The 20,251-nt window shown below is 42.3% G+C and overlaps 1 protein-coding gene across 1 annotated transcript in view; it reads left to right on the top strand.

Annotated features, from left to right (window-relative positions):
- Nucleotides 1-20,251, top strand: part of LOC143987850 (nuclear receptor coactivator 7-like) — a gene marked incomplete in the record, with an annotated part of 72,675 nt that overhangs the window by 29,692 nt on the left and 22,732 nt on the right. The window contains 3 exon segments of the mRNA XM_077486943.1: nucleotides 2,239-2,268; nucleotides 9,692-9,835; nucleotides 19,043-19,195. Coding sequence (XP_077343069.1) covers nucleotides 2,239-2,268; nucleotides 9,692-9,835; nucleotides 19,043-19,195 — 327 coding nt within the window.

Below are 20,251 nucleotides of genomic sequence, written 5' to 3'. Positions count from 1 at the left end.
CAGCATGTTTCTTGCCGGCACATGATGTAATTGTCTCATTTGTACAGCATGCAAAATTGAAGCAGGGAAATTGCACAATCCAAGTGTAGCATAAAAAACAGACCATTTTATTTTCACAAGTAAGCAACTCTGATCCTTCTGACTGTAGATCCCTGGAAGGCTGCCCCGGGCTGTGCAGGTGCCTCCCAGCACTTCCTGGTCAGCTTGGGTCCACTTGGTGTGCGGAGATGATTTAACAGGAAGTTGTGATGTCCTCTCCACCCACCCAGTGGACCCAAGCCAACCAGGAAGTGCTGCGAGCCTCAACCTGGAACAGCTCTCCAGGAATCTACAGTCAGCATGATCATACAAGAATGAGACAGTGGTGCTTGTAGCTAGATGAACGCCCTCCTTGCTGATTCTTGTGTGTTGCTTGATTGTGGAAATTACCTCCATCTCTATCTCTATCTCTCCTATTATTATTATTATTATTTATTATTATTATTATTATTATTATTATATATTTTTTTTTTTTTTGTAAAGCTATACTTGGATGCTTCTGCTTTCCTCCTTCCATTTTGCATTTACACGGTGTATATTCTAGCTCTTGATGAATCGGCTGCCACTCAGTCAAACTTTTTGTGAACCTTTGGATTTATTTGACTTTAAGGACTTTTTAATTACATGTGCCTTTTATTCATTGTATACCTGGGTGGCTCCATCTCCGTGCACCAAAACGCCCTATTTATTTTTTCTTTATACTGCTTAATCTTCCTTTCGTACATGCTCCAACCCTGCAAGAGTATGGTATCAGGTCAAATCCAGACACTTACTCTGCTTGTATTAAAAAAAACACATTAATGGATTAATTCGTTACCACAGAGCTGCATTAATCTGTCCCTTCAAATGGAATGCTCTTGGTACACAGGCAGTGAATTGCACTGTTGAGTCTGGTCAATACTGTATATAGAAATAGTACAATGTAGTGCTGGTAGACATAGACAGAATACAATGAGCAGAGCAGGGAAAGTATACTAAGGAGTTGCAGGCTGAATAAAATAAAAGGCTTGGTGTAATTAGGCCACATATATTTATGACAAACCTGAAAGCCACAAACAGCTGTCATTGCTAGCAAAGATGAAATTCTTGTCCTGTCATTGGCTACCCCATTGAGGTTGGTCGGCTCCTACCAAACTGACAGTCAGTGTTACCTTAAAGGAGAAGTACAACCGAAGCTCTTTTGGCTGTACTTCTTCTGTGGATGAATAGAGTGCAGTTTCTTCTACACGCCTGTGACCCGTTTACAGCAGGCTGAAGTCTGCTGATGTCACACAGCTGGTCTAGGCGGGCAAGATTGCGACAATGGAGTCAGGATCCAGCCACATGTCTAAACCGGCACCTGGCTCAGCCTTCAGCTGAGAGCATGAGCTGGCCGCTCCCACCCCCTCCACAGCCCAGCACTCTAGTGAGCGCAGGGGATCACCAGCTCTCTACTTGGGGAGCTGTGAGAACTGGAGCGATCTGCGGTGTTGGATCACTCAGTTCTCACTCTTGGAGGTGCCGGGGAACAGATGTAGCATCAGACCGATGCTGCATCCAGCTACGCAAGTATGATTCTGGAAAAAAATGTAACCCCATACAGAGCGGCTAACAGTAGGGGTGAAGAGCATCCCTGTTCAACGTTTCAGATGCCATTTTGGTCCAAATTTTTTGCTGAATTTGGACCTTAAATGGACCAGAAGATGCACAGGACTCCTGTGTAATTCACTCTGGAGCCGCTCTGGAGATTTGTGAACCGGCTCTATTGAGAGCTGGTCACCAACTCCTGACATGCAAATTGGATGTGGAGAAACCTGCATCCAATTCGCAATAGTTTGAACCCAGCCTGAAAGGAAGTAGTCACCAACGCAGCTTATCAGTTTGGGATCTTCACCTGGTCAAGTAAAGGTAAGGCTATGTTTCCGCTATTGCAACCCCAAAGTTGCGTGATTTAGAGTGGAGTGCGACTTTGATGCGACTTTACACTCTCTGGGTCAAAGTCACATCAAAGTAGTGCAGGAACCTTTTTTAGTGTTGCTTTTCAAAGTTGCATAGATGGGAACGGGTGCCATTTGAAATCAATGTGTCCAAACTCGCATGACACGTTGCACTAGTGGAGACGTAGCCTTAGTATAAATGGCCTACGTCGCTTTTGCACACTGCACAAATTAAGAGTTTTAGGTAACAATTCTTAACCAAGGCCTCTTTTTTAACTTCTAGACAGGAGATGAGACAAATCGACCAGATCAGGTAGGTCCAACCTGCGGCCCAACACAAAATTGTAAACTTACTTAAAAATGTGGATTTGTAAAAATGCTTTTACACTTAGAGAGAACACATGCGGCTGAAGAAAAATTTGACAGTGTCTCTCTACTGGAATTTTTTTTTATGTTATCTTCCCTTATCTTCAACTTGAGTACAACCTGTCAGATTTTACATGCAATTATTGCTAGTGGCTATACACTGAACATAATAGCCCCGCGGGAGGGTTTCCCCCATCAACCCTGACTGTGATGGGGGAATCAAGCGAAAATCGCTCCATCTATGGCCGACTTGAGTCCCCAATCTACTTTGTATAGATTTATTTTTTTGTGATTTCCAGACAATATTTGTTAATAATGGTTTTAGTATGATAATTCACCATTTTCAATAGAAACCAATCTAGAGTAAGAGGGATTGATTTGCAGGTTTTATGTCTGTTTACACGAATTGTGGAAATAAACATCTCGTGCAACTGCCAAACTATAGTGGCACCACGGAAAAGTAACATCATCTGAATGGATGCCACCACTGTTCAGCCAGTAATTTTCCACCCATTTCCAGCAATGTTTGAATTTGAGCTGTCCGTGGAGACCTCGCACAGCAACTTCCTCATCAGCTGATTCAACCTAAATCTAATTGGTGCACACCCGTGTTTTTATCTCTTCATATATTTGTCCTGTGACCCTTGGAGTGGCAGTGGTGTGTTCTTCATAAATTAAAGTGTATCTAAACACTAAGTACCTGTAATTGGGATACATAAAATCACAAAGAGCTTCTCGTATTTGCTTCCTTTTGGTCTGTTAAATATACTTTCCAGCATTTTTGTATACCTGTTCAATAAGTGCAAAAAAAGTAACAATTGATCCTGCTAGAAATTCAGCAAGCTAATGTGCACTCTGCAGTGTTATCTCAAAAAGTCTAATCTTTCTGCCGAGTTGATCTCTATGAACAACAGGATTCCTTTCTCTGTGTGTTATGGAGATGAGGAGGTGGTGTTCTGTAGTCCAGTCATAATGTGGCAATGCTGCTGCTCCGTAGATGCAATACCATGAGCCAGTGTAGTCACTCTAGGATATAAAATTGTATAGCTTGCAAGATCTTGAGGTGGTAAAAAAGCAAACTAATGCAGCCACCATAAGGACTGGTAAACTGCACTATATTAAATGTTGTTCTTGAGTTGTATGTACTATAAGGATCTTTTTATTGTAATTCATGTTTTGTACATTTTACAGTGACACTATCAGCAATAGACAAACTAATTGGCAATGGTTTCTACTGTTTTCCTCATTGGATGCACAGGTCGAAGCATTGTAAATGTTTGTTTTCTACTGAGACAATGGCATAAGGCCTAGTTTACACTTGTGGTCACTAGTTTTACGCCCCCGACCTCTTCAGTAGGGTCACCAACCAGTAATGCCACCCCTTCCCCCTCCCCCCACTTCCCAAGTTAAAGTAATGTGTGAGCAGAGAGAGACCTTGGAGAGCTGCTGCTTTCATGCACTTTGCTGGATCAAGATGAGGCTTGGGCAAGTATAAAGGGGAGCTGTGGGCACCCAAAAGGTTTTTTACCCTAATGCATATAATATATTAAAGGGGTTGTAAACCCTAATGTTTTTTCATCCTATGCATTAAGGTGAAAAAACGTCTGACACTGACCGGCCCCCCCCCCCGTTTTACTCACCTGAGCCCACCTGTTCCCTCCTCATAGCCATTGGCTCCCGCTGCTGTCAATCAAATCCAGTGACGCGGACAATGGAGGGCAGGGCCAAGTCCGGCATTCTGAGTCTTTGTACGCAAATGCTGGACACGGGAGCACGCCCGCAAGGTAATCCCCAGGGAGATTGCTTCTCCCAGGGGATTTATCGATGCGAGGCGGAGCCGCGAGCACCGATGGAGGACCCCAGAAGACGAGAATCGGGGCTACACTGCAAAATGACTGCACAGTGGAGGTAATTATGATATGTATGTTTGTTTAAAAAAAAAAAAGTAAAACCCTAAGCCTCTAGAATCACTTTAAATGTACATTTAATGCATCCCCTTTTTTTTTACATTTCATTGCCTTGTTGATGCGGCTTTTAGATAACATACCTTCATCTTAGTTGGGGTATTTTACTTTCCACTTTGTATTTGGATGAAACCTTGGTTATATGTACATTTTGCACGTGCTCTAACAGACTAAACACCAAGGAATGAACTGTCTAAAACAGATGTTCTGATATTGGATTGCTATGAGTTGTGTGTTTTTTTTTCTTTTTTTTTTTTTTTTTATGTTCACTGGAAAAATGGGGAAAAAAGTAGATTGCAAGCTCCATGAACAGGGCTCACCTATTCTTTCTGTATTGAACGATGTTTTATATTATTAAGCACTGTGCGAACTGTTGGCGCTAAATAAATCCTGTATAATAATAATATAAAAAAAAAGTCTATCTAGGTCTTTTTCAATGCAGGAATAAAAAAGCATTTATAAGGCAGAGTAAACTTTCAAGATGGCAAATAATATAAGATGTTAATATGTGGGTGAAAAGTTTTATTAAGATGAAAGTCTGGCATTTATACTCTGGCAACTTTGTTTTGTCAGCCCATGTGTGACGGCACTAGATCTATATGATACATGGCAAATAGTGACTGCATTATGACTGCAGCTTCGCTGAAAAGCAATGATCATGGATTCATCAATATAAATGTTTCCATGCATATGGATAAAAATGCAGACCATGGCAAAAAAATAGAGAAGAAGTAGAGAAAAAAAAATAGATTAAGTTTATATTTTCTAGCATGTGTTTGTTTAGTGTTTTTTTTTTTTTTTCTTTTTCTTCCACTCTTGTATCAGCTATTTGGAGGTTGGCCAGAGCAGCACTAGAAACACAGAATTGAACAGAGTGCTAGGCAAGTTGTTTCATGCACTAAACTCCTCCTTCCAGGGCCAGATTAACAGCATCATGGGCCTGGTGCTGAGGATTTTGGTGGGCCTTTTTTACGGAAACAAAATGAAAATGCAAAAATGTTTTGCTAAAACAAATTAAATATACTTTCACCAGTAATATCGGCCGTGCAGCCTTTGAGCAGCAGGAACACCCCCAATACCACCTGCTATGCGGTCTCTCAACAGCAGCAACATAGGAGACCACATTTCCAAACTGCCATTCAGGGAGATCCCCCCCTTCCCAAAAAAAAAAAGAGGGGGGATGTAGTCTCGGGTTGATGGGGAAATAGGTGGCGGGGGGTGATTTTTCAGGCAAATGGCACTTAGCACTTAAAATCATCCTGACGCTATGCTTGATATGGCATCGGGATGATCAAATTCCATTATTTCTATTACTACATTGTAATATATAGTGAAATAGTTCAACTCACCATGATGCATTATCAGTGGGAACCTGAGCTTGTCACTTCCCACCAGATGCAGTGTGTCGCTTGCCACCATTGCCTGCTGCCAGATGCCACCCGCAGCCTGCCACCAGATACAGTGTGCCACTTGCCACCAGATACAATGTGCCACTTGCCATCAGCATGCCACCAGATACAGTGTGCCACTTGCCATCAGCAGCCTGTCACCAGATACAGTGTGCCACTGGCAGCCTGCCACGAGATACAGTGTGCCACTTGCCACCAGATACAGTGTGCCACCAGATACAGTGCCACTAGCAGCCTGCCACCAGATACAGTGTGCCACTTGCCACCAGATACAGTGTGCCACTTGCCACCAGCAACCTGACACCAGATACGGTGTGCCACTTGTCACAAGCAGCATGCCAGATAGTGTGCCACTTGCTACCAGCAGCATGCCACCAGATTAAAGCGGGATTCCACCCTAAAGTGGAACCTCCGCTGATCGGAACCCCCCCCCCATCCGGTGTCACAATTGACACCTTTCAGGGGGGAGGGGGGTATTTTCACCCACTTCCGGGCATAGACTCCCACGGGAGTCTACGCCATTTCCTGCCCTGCCGCGCTGTCTGCTGGGACACACACGGGTCCCAGTGACAGCGCGGAGATTTCCTATTGCGCGGCGCAGCTCGCGCAGTAGGGAACCGGGAAGTGAAGCCGATTCGCTTTACTTCCTGATTCCCTCACCTAGAATGGTGGCGGCAGCAGCCGAGGCACGAGCGGTCGATCGGCCTCGGCATCGCTGGAACCCGGGACAGGTGAGTGTCCATTTATTAAAAGTCAGCAGCTGTAGTATTTATAGCTGCTGGCTTTTAATATTTTTTTGGGGCGGAATCCCTCTTTAAGTGTGCCACTTGCCACCAGCAGTCTGCCACCAGATACAGTGTACCACTTGTCACAAGCAGCCTGCCACCAGATAGTGTGCCACTTGCCACCAGCAGCATGCCACTTGCCACCAGCAACCTGCCACCAGATACGGTGTGCCACTTGTCACAAGCAGCATGCCAGATAGTGTGCCACTTGCCACCAGCAGCATGCCACCAGATACAGTGTGCCACTTGCCAACAGCAGCCTGCCACCAGTTACAGTGTGCCACTTGCCACAAGCAGCCTGCCACCAGTTACAGTGTGCCACTTGCCACAAGCAGCCTGCCAGATATAGTGTGCCACTTGCCACAAGCAGCATGCCAGATACAGTGTGACACTTGCCACCAGCAGCATGCCAGATACAGTGTGCCACTTGCCACAAGCAGCCTGCCACCAGTTACAGTGTGCCACTTGCCACAAGCAGCCTGCCACCAGTTACAGTGTGCCACTTGCCACAAGCAGCCTGCCAGATATAGTGTGCCACTTGCCACAAGCAGCATGCCAGATATAGTGTGCCACTTGCCACAAGCAGCATGCCAGATACAGTGTGCCACTTGCCACAAGCAGCATGCCAGATACAGTGTGACACTTGCCACCAGCAGCATGTCACCAGATACAGTGTGACACTTGCCACCAGCAGCATGTCACCAGATACAGTGTGACACTTGCCACCAGCAGCATGTCACCAGATACAGTGTGCCACTTGCCACAAGCAGCCTTCCACCAGATACAGTGTGCCACTTGCCACAAGCCGCCTTCCACCAGATACAGTGTGCCACTTGCCACAAGCCGCCTTCCACCAGATACAGTGTGCCACTTGCCACAAGCAGCCTGCCACCAGATACAGTGTGCTACTTGCCACAAGCAGCCTGCCACCAGATACAGTGTGCTACTTGCCATCAGCAGCCTGCCACCAGCAGCAGTGTACCACCAGATACAGTGTGCCACTTGCCACAAGCAGCATGCCAGATAGTGTACCACTTGACACAAGCAACATGCCACCAGATACAGTGTGCCATTTGCCACAAGCAGCCTGCCATCAGATACAGTGTGCCACTTGCCACCAGCAGCATGCCAGATACAATGTGCCACTTGCCACCAGCAGAATGTCACCAGATACAGTGTGCCACTTACCACCAGCAGCCTGTCACCAGATACAGTGTGCCACTTGCCACCAGCAGTGTGCCACCAGATACAGTGTGCCACTTGCCACCAGCAGTGTGCCATCAGCAGCCTTCCACCAGATAGTGTGCTACTTGCCACCAGCAGCAGTGTGCAACCAGCAGCCTTCCACAATATAGTGTGCTACTTGCCTTCAGCAGCCTGCCACCAGATACAGTGTGCCACTTGCCACCAGCATGCAACCAGATACAGTGTGCCACTCGCCACCCACAGCCTGTCACCAGATACAGTGTGCCACTTACCACCAGCAGCCTGCCACTGCCTCCAAGACTCTCCCCAATTGGATAGAAGAGACAGGGCCTGCATAGTCAATCAAATCCCTGGAGCCCCCACCCCTCCTGAGCTGGGATGGTATGGCTGTATGCCAGGAGTTTTGTTTAGACCAAGTTGTACAGGGTTGTGTGTGCAAGCTTTTGGGCTCACACTGGTGTGCTGCAGTTGGCTGCACTGCTCATGTATCTGCAGTTTTAGCTGCAGTCCTATTGATTTATATCAGGTTGCAGGTTTTTGCTGCATTTTCTGACAGTGTGCCAAAGATGCAGCATGCAGGAATTTTGGTGCGCTTTCAGAAAATGCAGAAAAAACAAACAACCTAATAGAAACCTATAGGACTGGGGGTAAAACGCAGGAAAACTGTGGATACACTAGCAATGGGCCAAAACACAGCAAATCAGTGTGAACCACCTAAAAGCACAAGGGGCCACCAAGCACTGCCACAGGCTGATGACACAATTATAAACACTTTGGCTGCAGTTATAACAGCTACTGCTGGAGAAAAAAGTTAAAAACGAGGGAAAGGGATATAAGAAACCAGTCACTGAGCTCACATGTGGACGGTCCCTGGAGGCTCATCACTCAGAGATATCCTGTTCACCTTCTATCTGCCGGTGTTTCCCACCCACACGGCTCCTTCACTGCACAGACTTCACAGAGGGGGAGGGGAAAGGCAGAGCCGACTCAGCCTCTCCCATTTGTGTAGGGGGGGAACTGTGCACTGTGACATTGTAATAACCACAGTGAGCAAACACAGATGCAGCCAGACACCCCTACATTTACACACACTTCTCCTGTCCCATAGAAGTTTATGGACAGGAAAAAAAAAATCGGGCTTATGCTGCTGGCTGGGTGGGCCTATTTTAAGGCAGGGGCTTGGTGCTGCAGCTCCATCAGCCCCTATGTTAATCCGGCCCTGCCTCCTTCCATTCAGGAAATGGAAAGTATAAACTGTAATAGGCAAAGTGAAACTTTCTGTTGGAGGATCTGTGTTACTCCGATTAGAAACCACATGTCTACAGAAGTGAGGTGCTTTGAACAGCTACAATGAAGAATAAGCAAAAACCAATGAATATCAAAATCCTCTATATTGCTAGCGGTGCCCAGGAACCTTATGTCCAGGTAGATACTTTATTTTTTTGATTTTTTATTTTATTATATTTTTTTATTCATTTTGCAACAGATGTTCTCTATAATAATTATTTTACCCCTAACCAATACATGTGCCCTAGAAGATGCATACATATTGTATACAATGTAATACTTTTTTTTAAATTGGAATAAAAAAAAAAAAAAAACATCTTTACAGAAGTTTAGCAAAGGAAAATTTAATTTTTAATTGCTGACTTATGTTGTGAATCTGTTTTTTTAGTTTCTGCATTTCAATTTGATCTCTATCATCATAGATTTGCATAACATTACAACTATCAACATAGTACTTGTACTATAGTTTGAGGGCTTATTCTTTGTGTGGGTACAGATTAGCTGCTAATTCATTTTGAGAATATCCTAAACTATATTTTTAATATATAAAGAGCTGTAAAAATGTCATGTCCAGAAATCCAGATTATGTCTCAGGGAAAATACTAGTGATTTTGGTTTTGAAGAATTGTATATTTCAATAGATTTATGCTGCAACTTGCTCATTCTGCCTGCCGTTCTTACGTGTTTTTATGCTAATGTAAGCACTTTTGTTTTCACAGATCATCAATGTAAATGAGGCAAACCGTCGAAAAAGTACGGGCAGTTATGAAGATGATGAGGAAGAGGAGGAGGCAGCTATCGAGGAGTTTCTACCTGATTTGAAAGAGAAAAGCCTTCTTCTGGAAGGCATGCATATTACGAAGGTAAAATATTTACACATTCCTTTTACAAGTCCGGTAAACCTGAGAAGGTTTTGTAGCTAAAATCTGTGTTATTTCCCAAGCTGACCCTTTTTTACCTGGATTGGGAGTTAATCTGCTTGTCTACAGCAGTGTTTTCTAAACTCCAGTCCTCAATGCCCCACAACGGGTCATGTTTTCAGGCTTTCCATTATTTTGCACAAGTACAAAGGAGAACAAGGAAGCGGGACTTTGAATGAAGTAAGCGGAGGGTCAAATGTTGTGTGGAGTTATAATTAACATATCTATAATATGTGTAAAAAAAAAAAAAAAAAGTAGGGCATTTTTCTCATAATTCATATTCGATAGAAAATTTGATATACTACACACATGATTAAATACCTTATGAAGGCCAGTTATAGGTGTGGGCAGTGGCCAGTTTTTGTTATAATTAACCACTTAAGGACTGCCGCATGTAAATATACGTTGGCACAATGGCACGGACAGGCACAATCACGTATCCGTACGTGCCTGCCTTCCAGCGGGTGGGGGGTCCGATCGGTGACGCTGGTTAGTTAGTTATTTATGTTCCCCGTCAGGTTTTTATATAGCTTCAGGGACCCCCATATACTACCCAATAAAGGTTTTAACCCCCTGATTGCCCCTAGTTAACCCTTTCACCAGTGATCACCGTATAAGTGTTACGGGTGACTCTGGTTAGTTAGTTTGCTTTTTATAGCATCAGGGCACCCACCATTTATTACCCAATAAAGGTTTAACCCCCTGATCACCCGGCGGGTGATATCAATTAGGTTTTAGGGTCAGATAGGGTCTGCGTCGCCCAGGCAGCGCTAGGTTAGTGCCAGTACCGCTAACACCCACGCGCAAAGCATACACCTCCCGTAGTGGTATAGTATCTGAACAGATCAATATCTGATCTGATCAGATCTATACTAGCGTCCCCAGCAGTTTAGGGTTCCAAAAAAACGCATTGTTAGCAGGCCAAATACCTGCTAGCACCTGCGTTTTGCCCCTCTGCCCAGCCCACCCAAGTGCAGTATCGATCGATCACTGTCACTTACAAAACACTAAACGCATAACTGCAGCGTTCGCAGAGTTAGGCCTGATCCCTGTGATCGCTAACAGTTTTTTTTTTTTTTTGGTAGCGTTTTATATTTAAATCCTGAAGGCGGTGCTTGGTTTTCGGGGTCCCGTGCGTGGCTAGGCTCCCAAAAAGTCCCCCACATGTGGTATCCTCGTACTCAGGAGAAGCAGCAGAATGTATTTTGGGATGTAATTTCACATATGCCCATACCATGTGTGAGCAATATATAAAAAAAAAAAAAAAAAAAGTTTGTAATATTTCCGCAACTTGTGGCAAAATATAAAATATTCCATGGACTTAACATACCTCTCAGTAAATAGCTTGGGGTGTCTACTTTCCAAAATGGGGTCATGGGGGGGGGGGGGGGGTTTGTGCTATTTTGACATTTTATGGCCTTCGAAACTGTGATAGGTAGTGAGGAGTGAAATCAAAAATTTGTACCCTTAGAAATCCTGAAGGCAGTGATTGGTTTTCGGGGTGCCGTACGTGGCTAGACTCCCAAAAAGTCCCACATATGTGGTATCCCCGTACTCAGGAGAAGCAGAAGAATATATTTTGGGGTGCAATTCCACATATAACTATGGCATGTGTGAGCAATATATCATTTAGTGACAACTTTTTGTAAACTTTTTTTTTTTTTTTTTTTTTTTCATTATTCAATCACTTGGGACAAAAAAAAAAAAAAAATATTCAATGGGCTCAACATGCCCATCAGCAATTTCCTTGGGGTGTCTACTTTCCAAAATGGGGTCATTTGGGGGGGGGGTTTGTACTGCCCTGCCATTTTAGCACCTCAAGAAATGAGATAGGCAGTCATAAATTAAAAGCTACTCTAGTTTGTAGACGCTATAACTTTTGCGCAAACCAATAAATATACGCTTATTGACATTTTTTTTACTAAAGACATGTGGCTGAATACATTTTGGCCTAAATGTATAACTAAAATTGAGTTTATTCGATTTTTCTTATAACAAAATGTAGAAAATATATATATTTTTTTCAAAATTTTCAGTCTTTTTCCTTTTATATCGTAAAAAATAAAAAATTGCAGAGGCAATTAAATACCATCAAAAGAGAGCTCTATTCTTGGGAAGAAAAGGACGCAAATTTTGTTTGGGTACAACATTGCATGACCGCGCAATTACCAGTTAAAGCAGTGCAGTGCGAAATTGTAAAAAGACCTCTGGTCCTTAGGCTGACAATTGGTCCAGGGCTTAAGTGGTTAAATACCCACATAGAGTAAAATATTGAATGATTCAATCATTCAATATTTTACTCTATGCAGGTATTTAATTATGTGACTGGCGACATGTCTCCCGGCGTTATTTCTGTGTTTGCGGGCTCCGGCGCTGTGATTGGGCGAAGCCACGATGAAGTCACTCTCGTGCATGTGCGGGATGCCGCTGGTCACAGTACAGCTGCTGAAGAAACAGCATTAGCGAGCCGTTTCTTCAGTGCGCATGCGCCGATGACGCCAGTGCAGGTTTATGAGATATTTAAAGTACCTACAGGTAAACCTTATTATACGCTTACCTGTAGGTACAAGTGGTGTAACTAGGTTTACTTCCACTTTAAAGTGAATGTATAGCCAAAACTTTTCTTTCAATTAGGATAGCGTGAGGAAAAGTTAAATCCCCTGCCACGTTGTTTTTTTCTTTTTTTTTTTTTTTTTTTTTTTTTGCTGTTTTGCGTACCATTGGGGAAATTTCCCTTACAGTCTCAGAGATGCAACAGGAAGTTAGAGAAAATCTCCCTAAGTGAAGGAAATCCCCCAATGTGAATGTCCTCTGTACAGATGTCCCCATTGGAAGATTTTCCCTTACTTGACGAATTTAAATTTCCCCTCACTTTTTTGCCGCGTACACATGATCGGAATTTTGGCCCACAAAAGACCGATGAGAGTTTTTAGATGGAAAAATGCGACCATGTGTATGCTCCATCAGACTTTTACTGGCCGAATTCCAGCTAGCAAAAGATTGAGAGCATGCTCTCAATTTTTCGGTCGGAAAAAGTTCTGATTGGAAATTCTCAGCTCGTCGCAGTGTTGTACGTCACCGCATTCTTGACGGTCGAAAGTTCAGAGAACTTTTGTGTGACCGTGTGTATGCAAGACGGCTTGAGCGGAATCCCGCCGAACCAAAATTCCGATTGTGTGTACAGGGCATAAGTTTCTGTGACAATGGTCACAAGTATAAATAGATGTGTGAATCTTCTCATTTAGTCACAGAGGACATCAACAAATTTGAGAGGGTCTAATCCTACCCCATTATATATTCGGAAGCTATTTTTGAATTCTGTTTAATACAATTTTCTTTAGACATAGCATGATTTCCTTTTTTAGGCAACCTGAACTAAAAGTTAGTTACCTGGTTCCCAACCAGCGCATGCCGATGTACTTCGGCAGAATGGCACGGGCAGACAAATGGGCGTACCTGTACGTCCCTTTAAATTTGCTGCCCTGCCATCGCCGGCAGCGCGCTCACGTGCTGGTTGGGACCCCCGTGAGTCCGGTCGCGGGTCCCGCGGACTTGATCCGCCGTGGGCATACCCGCGATCGTCTCACGGGGTGGCTGAACGAGGAAATGCCATTGTAAACAGCATCTCCCCGTTCTGCCTAGCAACTAGTGGCGCTGATCTCTGCTATATGTGATTTGGAGCAGAGATCAGTGTTCACTAAATTAAAGCCCAGCCCCCAACAGTTAGTAACACACCCTTAGGAACACTTAACCCCTACACTGCCACCCACTGGTTAACCCCTTCACTGCCAGTGTCATTTACACAGGAATCGCTGCATTTGTATAGCAGTGATTGCTGTATAAATGACAATGGTCCCAAAAATTTGTCAAAAATGTCCGATGTGTCTGCCATAATGTCGCAGTCACAATAAAAATCGCTGATCGCCGCCATTACTAGTAAAAAAAAAAAATTAATAAAAATGCCATAAAACTATCCCTATTTTGTAAACGCTATAACTTTTGCGCAAACCAATCAATAATCGCTTATTGCGATTTTTTTTTTTTTTTTTTTTTTTTTACCAAAAATATGTAGAAGAATACGTATCGGCCTAAACTGAGGGAAAAAATGTTTTTTTTATATATTTTTGGGGGATATTTATTATAACAAAACGTAAAAAATAATGTGTTTTTTTTTTTTTCAAAATTGTCGCTCTATTTTTGTTTATAGCGCAAAAAATAAAAACCACAGAGGTGATCAAATACCACCAAAAAGCTCCATTTGTGGGGAAAAAAGGACGTCAATTTTGTTTGGAAGCCACGTCGCATGACCGCGCAATTGTCAGTTATAGCGACGCAGTGCCGAATCGCAAAAAGTGGTCTCGTCTTTGACCAGCAAAATGGTCCGGGCTGAAGTGGTTATGGAGCATGAGGGAGCTAAATTTTTTGTTGCCAACATCCCAGTATTTTGTGAATATATATAGTGAAAGGAAAAAAGTACCCCGCGGTACTATGGGACTTTAAGGGTGAACTCTAAGGGTAAAAATGTGTTTAACCACTTAAGCCTCGGGCCAATTTGCAGCCAAAGGACCAAGCCCCTTTTTGCGATTCCGCACTACGTTGCTTTAACTGACAATTGCGCGGCCGCGCGTCGTGGCTCCCACACATAATTGGAGTCCTTTTTTCCCACAAATAGTGCTTTCTTTTGGTGGTATTTGATCACACCTGCGGTTTTTATTTTTTGCGCTATAAACAAAAATAGAGCCACAATTTTGAAAAGAATGCAATATTTTTTACTTTTTGCTATAATAAATATCCCTAAAAAAATATTTTTTTCCTCAGTTTAGGCCGATATGTATTCTTCTACATATTTTTGATTAAAAAAAATCGCAATTAGTGATTGGTTTGCGCAAAAGTTATAGCGTTTACAAAATAGGGGATAGTTTTATAGGATTTTTATTAATATATTTTAATTTTTTTTACTAGTAATGGCGGTGATCAGCGATTTTTATTGGGACTGCAACATTATGGCGAACAAATAGGACATTTTTTACAAATTTTTGGGACCATTGTCATTTATACAGCAATCAGTGCTATTTAAATGCACTGATTCCTGTGTAAATTACACTGGCAGTGAAAGAGTTAACCACTAGGGGGCAGTGTAAGGGTTATGTGTGACGTTTATGTGTTTTTTTTTTTTTTTTTTTGGTGGGGGTGTGGCCTGGCATGTGACGTCACTGATCGTCTTTCCCTATAAAAGGGAACAGACGATCGGTGACAGCCACAGTAGGAAGCACAGGGAGAGGTTTGTTTACACAGACCTCTCCTCATTCTTCAGCTCTGTGACCCGATCGGGACACCAGCGGCGATCGGGTCCGCTGGTCCCACGGCCACGTCGCGGAGCTCAGGACCGGGTCGGGAGCGCGCCGCCAGCGAAGTGCTCCCGACCCATGGCTGGGCACTTAAAGAGCCACATACAGGTATGTGATTGTGCCCAGCCGTGCCATTCTGCTGACGTATATCGGTGTGAGGCGGTCCTTAAGTGGTTAAAACATAGAAAATGTATTGTTTAAAGGTTAAAAAAATGTAATGGTGTAATATAGTATGAGAGAAAACCTTCTCCTATATCCCAATGTGTTTTGGGAATCTTGAAGTATATCCCTTCTTCAGGGACATAAAGGAGATGAAGGTGGTTGAAGGTACTCTGGAACAGAAAAAACAGAGTCTACAGTTCGAGAACATAACCAGAGCAAACATTGCGTCAACATATGGAACATAACAGCCAAAAAGGTGCACATACAAGTACTGTGTCATAAGATCCAATATTTATTAAAAAAAAAAAAGTAAAGATGAAACTGAACAGGTAGAGAGACACATATCCAGGTGGAAAAATGACCACGCTAGGCTCAAAGTCCCTCACAAGGATCCCCAAAACAAGTCCCCGCAGCCGACTCAAAGCCCAACGTGAAGCTGGAAATTGACAGGGCTCACTGGGCCTGATACATGAGTGCACGATTGTCTGTCAATGCCAAGCAGATGGGCAAAATACATGCCCATAGAATTTATAATTTACCCACAACGTGTGTGAATTTTCATGCACAGACTGCATTGTATAAAATTGGAATTTATTAAGGGGGTGCTTCCATCTTCTTGGCAGTGCTAAAATAAAAATGTGTATTTACTATAGCTTTTAGGTCCAAATGCCAATGGTATTCTTAAATGCACATAACGTACGGGGATACACCGATTCAAGGGTGCATCTGTTAAAGGAGACAAAATTTTTTTTATTTTTTTTAAAAAGCCTCAGCAATTCATACACTGTATTGTATTCTGCATGTGCAAATCTTTGTGTCTATGCCAAATAATCAAACCCTAGTCGGTGCACAAGATTCTATTCGCTGATATATATGATGATACGGGTTTCAGTGGAAAAAACTCAGATAAGTTGATTTTTGCATATGACAGCAAAGCATACAGGGTTTTTTCTTTGCATATGCCTTTTAGACCTGACGTATCAAACATATTTGGTGTGCATCTTCTGTGGTTTGCCTTTTAGAAACTGTATGCTATGAAGCAAGATGATTTGTATATTTAAGACACATGGCAATCTAGGCGAGCACTGTATGCATTGAATGTCAATGTATGATAACTAGGAGGGGTTCTTTGATTGCTGCCATACCCATGAGTGAATGTTTGCACCCATTTACTCAAGCATGCAAACAGATGGTCCCGTCATCCCCTTGCAGTTTACTTTCCTGCTCTTAGTTATTTTATTTAGTAAATCTTCGGGTGAAGGGCAATGCTTGACAATATGTCATGGATTTGAATTTCAGGGGGTAGGGTGAGAAAGTTGGTGGCATTTAAATATACCATTGCGTGTATATGTGTATATATCTATATCGAGTGAGATCACACATGCACACAGATTATATGTGTGATCTATAATATATATATATATATATATATATATATATATATATATATATATATATATATATATATATATATATATATATATATATATATATATATATTTATATATTAAATCTTAAAAAAAAATCTTTTTAATGTAGGAAAATTTGTAAAATAGGTTGAGAGCCTACTCTGAATCTAGGAAGCATGATTGAGTTGACGTGATAACACAGTCCACATCAGTGAAGGCTTATTTTTGCATTGTGTACTTTGCCTCCTAAATTTAAACAAATGCAAAAGCTAGATGTTGTGCTTCAGTATCTTCTAGTTTCACTTCATTCATTCTTTCTCAATTCATTCTTTCTAGTTTCGTTTATTAAGTTTGCATCTTTTGGCATCATTACAAAGACTAGCAAACATGCTCCTGCTAGGTGATTGGGTTGGATACTCATGGGAGTGTCATGTTTGACATGATGCAGAGACTGTATTGCATGACTTGATAACCCTCTGGATTCTGACAAATATTGCGGTAGTTTGTGTTTGTAGGTATATATCAACACGTTTGGAAATTAAATAAGTTCATAGCTGGTGTTCCCATGCATTTTCCTTCTATATAATATATATGATCAATATAGATGTATATAAAAAATGTGATATGATTTGTCTATATGATGTGACTCCTATCCAAAGTCTAACTTTGCCATCGTTTTAAGCGTAAGAAAAGGTGATGGCTTTAGAATACATAAATGGGAAAATGTTTTGCAAGACCGTATTGCCAAAAGAGGATATTTTTTTCCAAGGGAAAAAAAAAATGTTTTAGCGTCATCAAGTAATAACAAAAGTATTACTAGGCCCATAGCTGGTTGAAGATTATTGAAGTTCAAGTGTTTAATGTAAATTATTTACCTGAATTTTCTTCCCTTTTTTAATGTTTTGGATAAAAAAAAACACTTTGCCGGTATACATTGGTAGGATTTTTTTTCTTTAAATTTAACATTATTCTATGTATAGGTTAACGCTGACCTCTGGCATTACCTTTTTTACAGCAGGGCTACACCTTTTTCATTAGGGTGTGCTGGGTGGCCTTGCCCAGTGCAATCCTGACACAAAGACCATGCATATTCCCTTGTTTCTGTTAAGTTTACACCACTGCATTGTGGTGCTGTGCTCTCAGGGCACACAGGCGGCCAAGCTTTCAGCACTGCTGCTGGTGTGAACGAGCCCTCAGTCTTGCCCAGTTGTTAGAGGCCCCACTATGGATAAGAAACTGCAGCAAGTCAGAGCTTGCCTCAGTTCTCTGCTAAAGGATGCCCAGCATCACATAACTTTTTTTTTTCTCCAGCCTTTATGTCCCAGGTACACCCCTTTTTATTGAATTTTGGCTTTCAGTCATGGAGACCCCACATTACTTACGGGCATTACCTAAGGAGGTCTATATGCAAATTCATTCTGCCTAAGCATGCCCACTCCTCTAGACTGACATCCACACATCAAGGCATTTTAACTCCCTTCAAGAGCCAGTCCACTGCTTGCATTAGGGTTGAGCTATGATTTGCCTGTATTTCATAGCACATAGACCCAGTGGTGGCAATAGGGACGTGATGGACACTCTCTCTTTATGGAGGGCTGTGGGGTCACCAAGACCCCAAATCCCTCCTTTTGCACTTGAAAGCACTTGAAAAACCCAAAGATCAGCATTTTTGATTACTTTCGATTTCCAAAAAATGCCATCAATGGCAGCCAGGTAAACCACAGCGGTGGCACGATCAAAGCCGATTCGGCCAACCAGCGAACATACCAGCTGGTAGCTCGGGTCTCCTGGTGGGACAGGAGAGCCGAGAGAGTTCCCATCCCGCTGCTTGTAATTGCAACCAAAGCATACCAAAACTCATTTTAAAAAACTAGACTAACAAAAATCGGCTCTGACTCATGGCAGGTTATGAAAGGTCAAATACATTTATTGCTGAAGACAACCACATTAACTTTCTCTGTTTGTTTGCCCTTCTTTGACATGTGCATAGATAAACATTTTCATGTTCCCTGTCTTAAATATATACGTCTTGAATAAAAAAAACGCCACAAAATATTTCTGGTTTCCGCATCTAGTGTATTATCAGAAATGCAGACATGTCCTCTGTCACTGGCAGTGAAAAACTATGCAAGTAATGTAAGGAGCTTTTGGAGTTTGAAGAAATGTGGTTTCCCTGAAAGTGCAACTGATCATATATTGGGGTCTGACTTTCCCTGCTTATCTTTGTGCAGCTGGGCCAACGTCTTCCTGCCCGGGTTCAGGGATATCCTTGGTATCTGGCGTACAGCATGCAGGCGCATGGAGCCAGCCTGAAGACTTTGTACAGGAACCTGGGTTCTCTGGACAGCCCAGTTCTCTTGGTAGTTAAAGATATGGATAACCAGGTAAGCAATGAAATATCTTTATGTACCAGGTCAGTGAAGTTTGTATTCTTTGGCTGTTATGGGGCCCTAAAGTAGTCTTAATAAGTAAGAACTGGAGTTACGTCTTTGCAGATACCAGTCCGAATGAAACTTTCACAACAGGTGCAAATCTAACTGTTGAATGTGGGGAAGCATCGGTAGTCAAATTGGGGATTATCTGCTGATCCGGTATTCTAAAGTCTGCAGTAAACCTTCAGCCCCATATAAACCAGTCTCTGGGAATACAGTAACTAGACAAGTTGGCAAACTTTTTCTAAACTATAGATGCTATTCAGAAACCTTGCCCACTTGCAACAAGAAGATTTACCTTAACTCAAATATTACTCTATTTTAAATGTTCATGAGCAGGCTGCAAGTTTCCTTGGTAGGGCTTAGGATTGGCTATTTTAAAAACGCATTAAAAGGAACCTTGTTTTATTTTAGAATAAGCATATGATGAAAAATATACAGAAGATGCTTTCAGGGAAATTGCATGTCAAATGATCGGCAGATCCAGAAATACAGGAAGCTAAAGTTGCTTAGCTTGAGCCTATCTTTTTGCTCCACCTGAGCTCTGCTAAAGAAAAAGATTAAAACCATATTGGTGTGTGCTACATGCACCTCCACAATTAAAAAAAACAAAAAAAAAAAAACTGTACGGTATAAAAGTTTATATGCACAGTTTATATAGTTTGTGTTGTACAGTGTAGAATTCTGGAATGCAGAAAACATTAATATTCCAGGGTTTACTACATCTGTTATTACATGCCCTTGTGTGAATAGAAAAGTGGAAAAAACAGGTTGCTGCTTACAGTAAGCAATTGATTTTGCACTGATAGACTTGTTGAAAGTGTCCTCTTGTGACCATTTTTGGCTAGTTTGAGTGAATTGCATTCAGTAAAAGCTGTTCCTTGAATGTCACCCATGCAGAACAAACGAGTTGGTGTGTTCAGTAAGCAAAAGGGCAGCCATTTGACACAGTAGTTAGTGGCAATCAGTGTAGAGTCTATTACAGTGATTTCCAGCTTCCACAGGGAT

This window comes from Lithobates pipiens, unplaced genomic scaffold, assembly GCF_037356315.1.
Source record: "Lithobates pipiens isolate NorthernLeopardFrog02 unplaced genomic scaffold, aLitPip1_a1.2 Scaffold_18, whole genome shotgun sequence".
Lineage (NCBI taxonomy): Eukaryota > Metazoa > Chordata > Amphibia > Anura > Ranidae > Lithobates > Lithobates pipiens.
The sequence above is the reverse complement of the archived record's forward strand: the minus strand, read 5'-3'. Positions and strand labels throughout refer to the sequence as shown.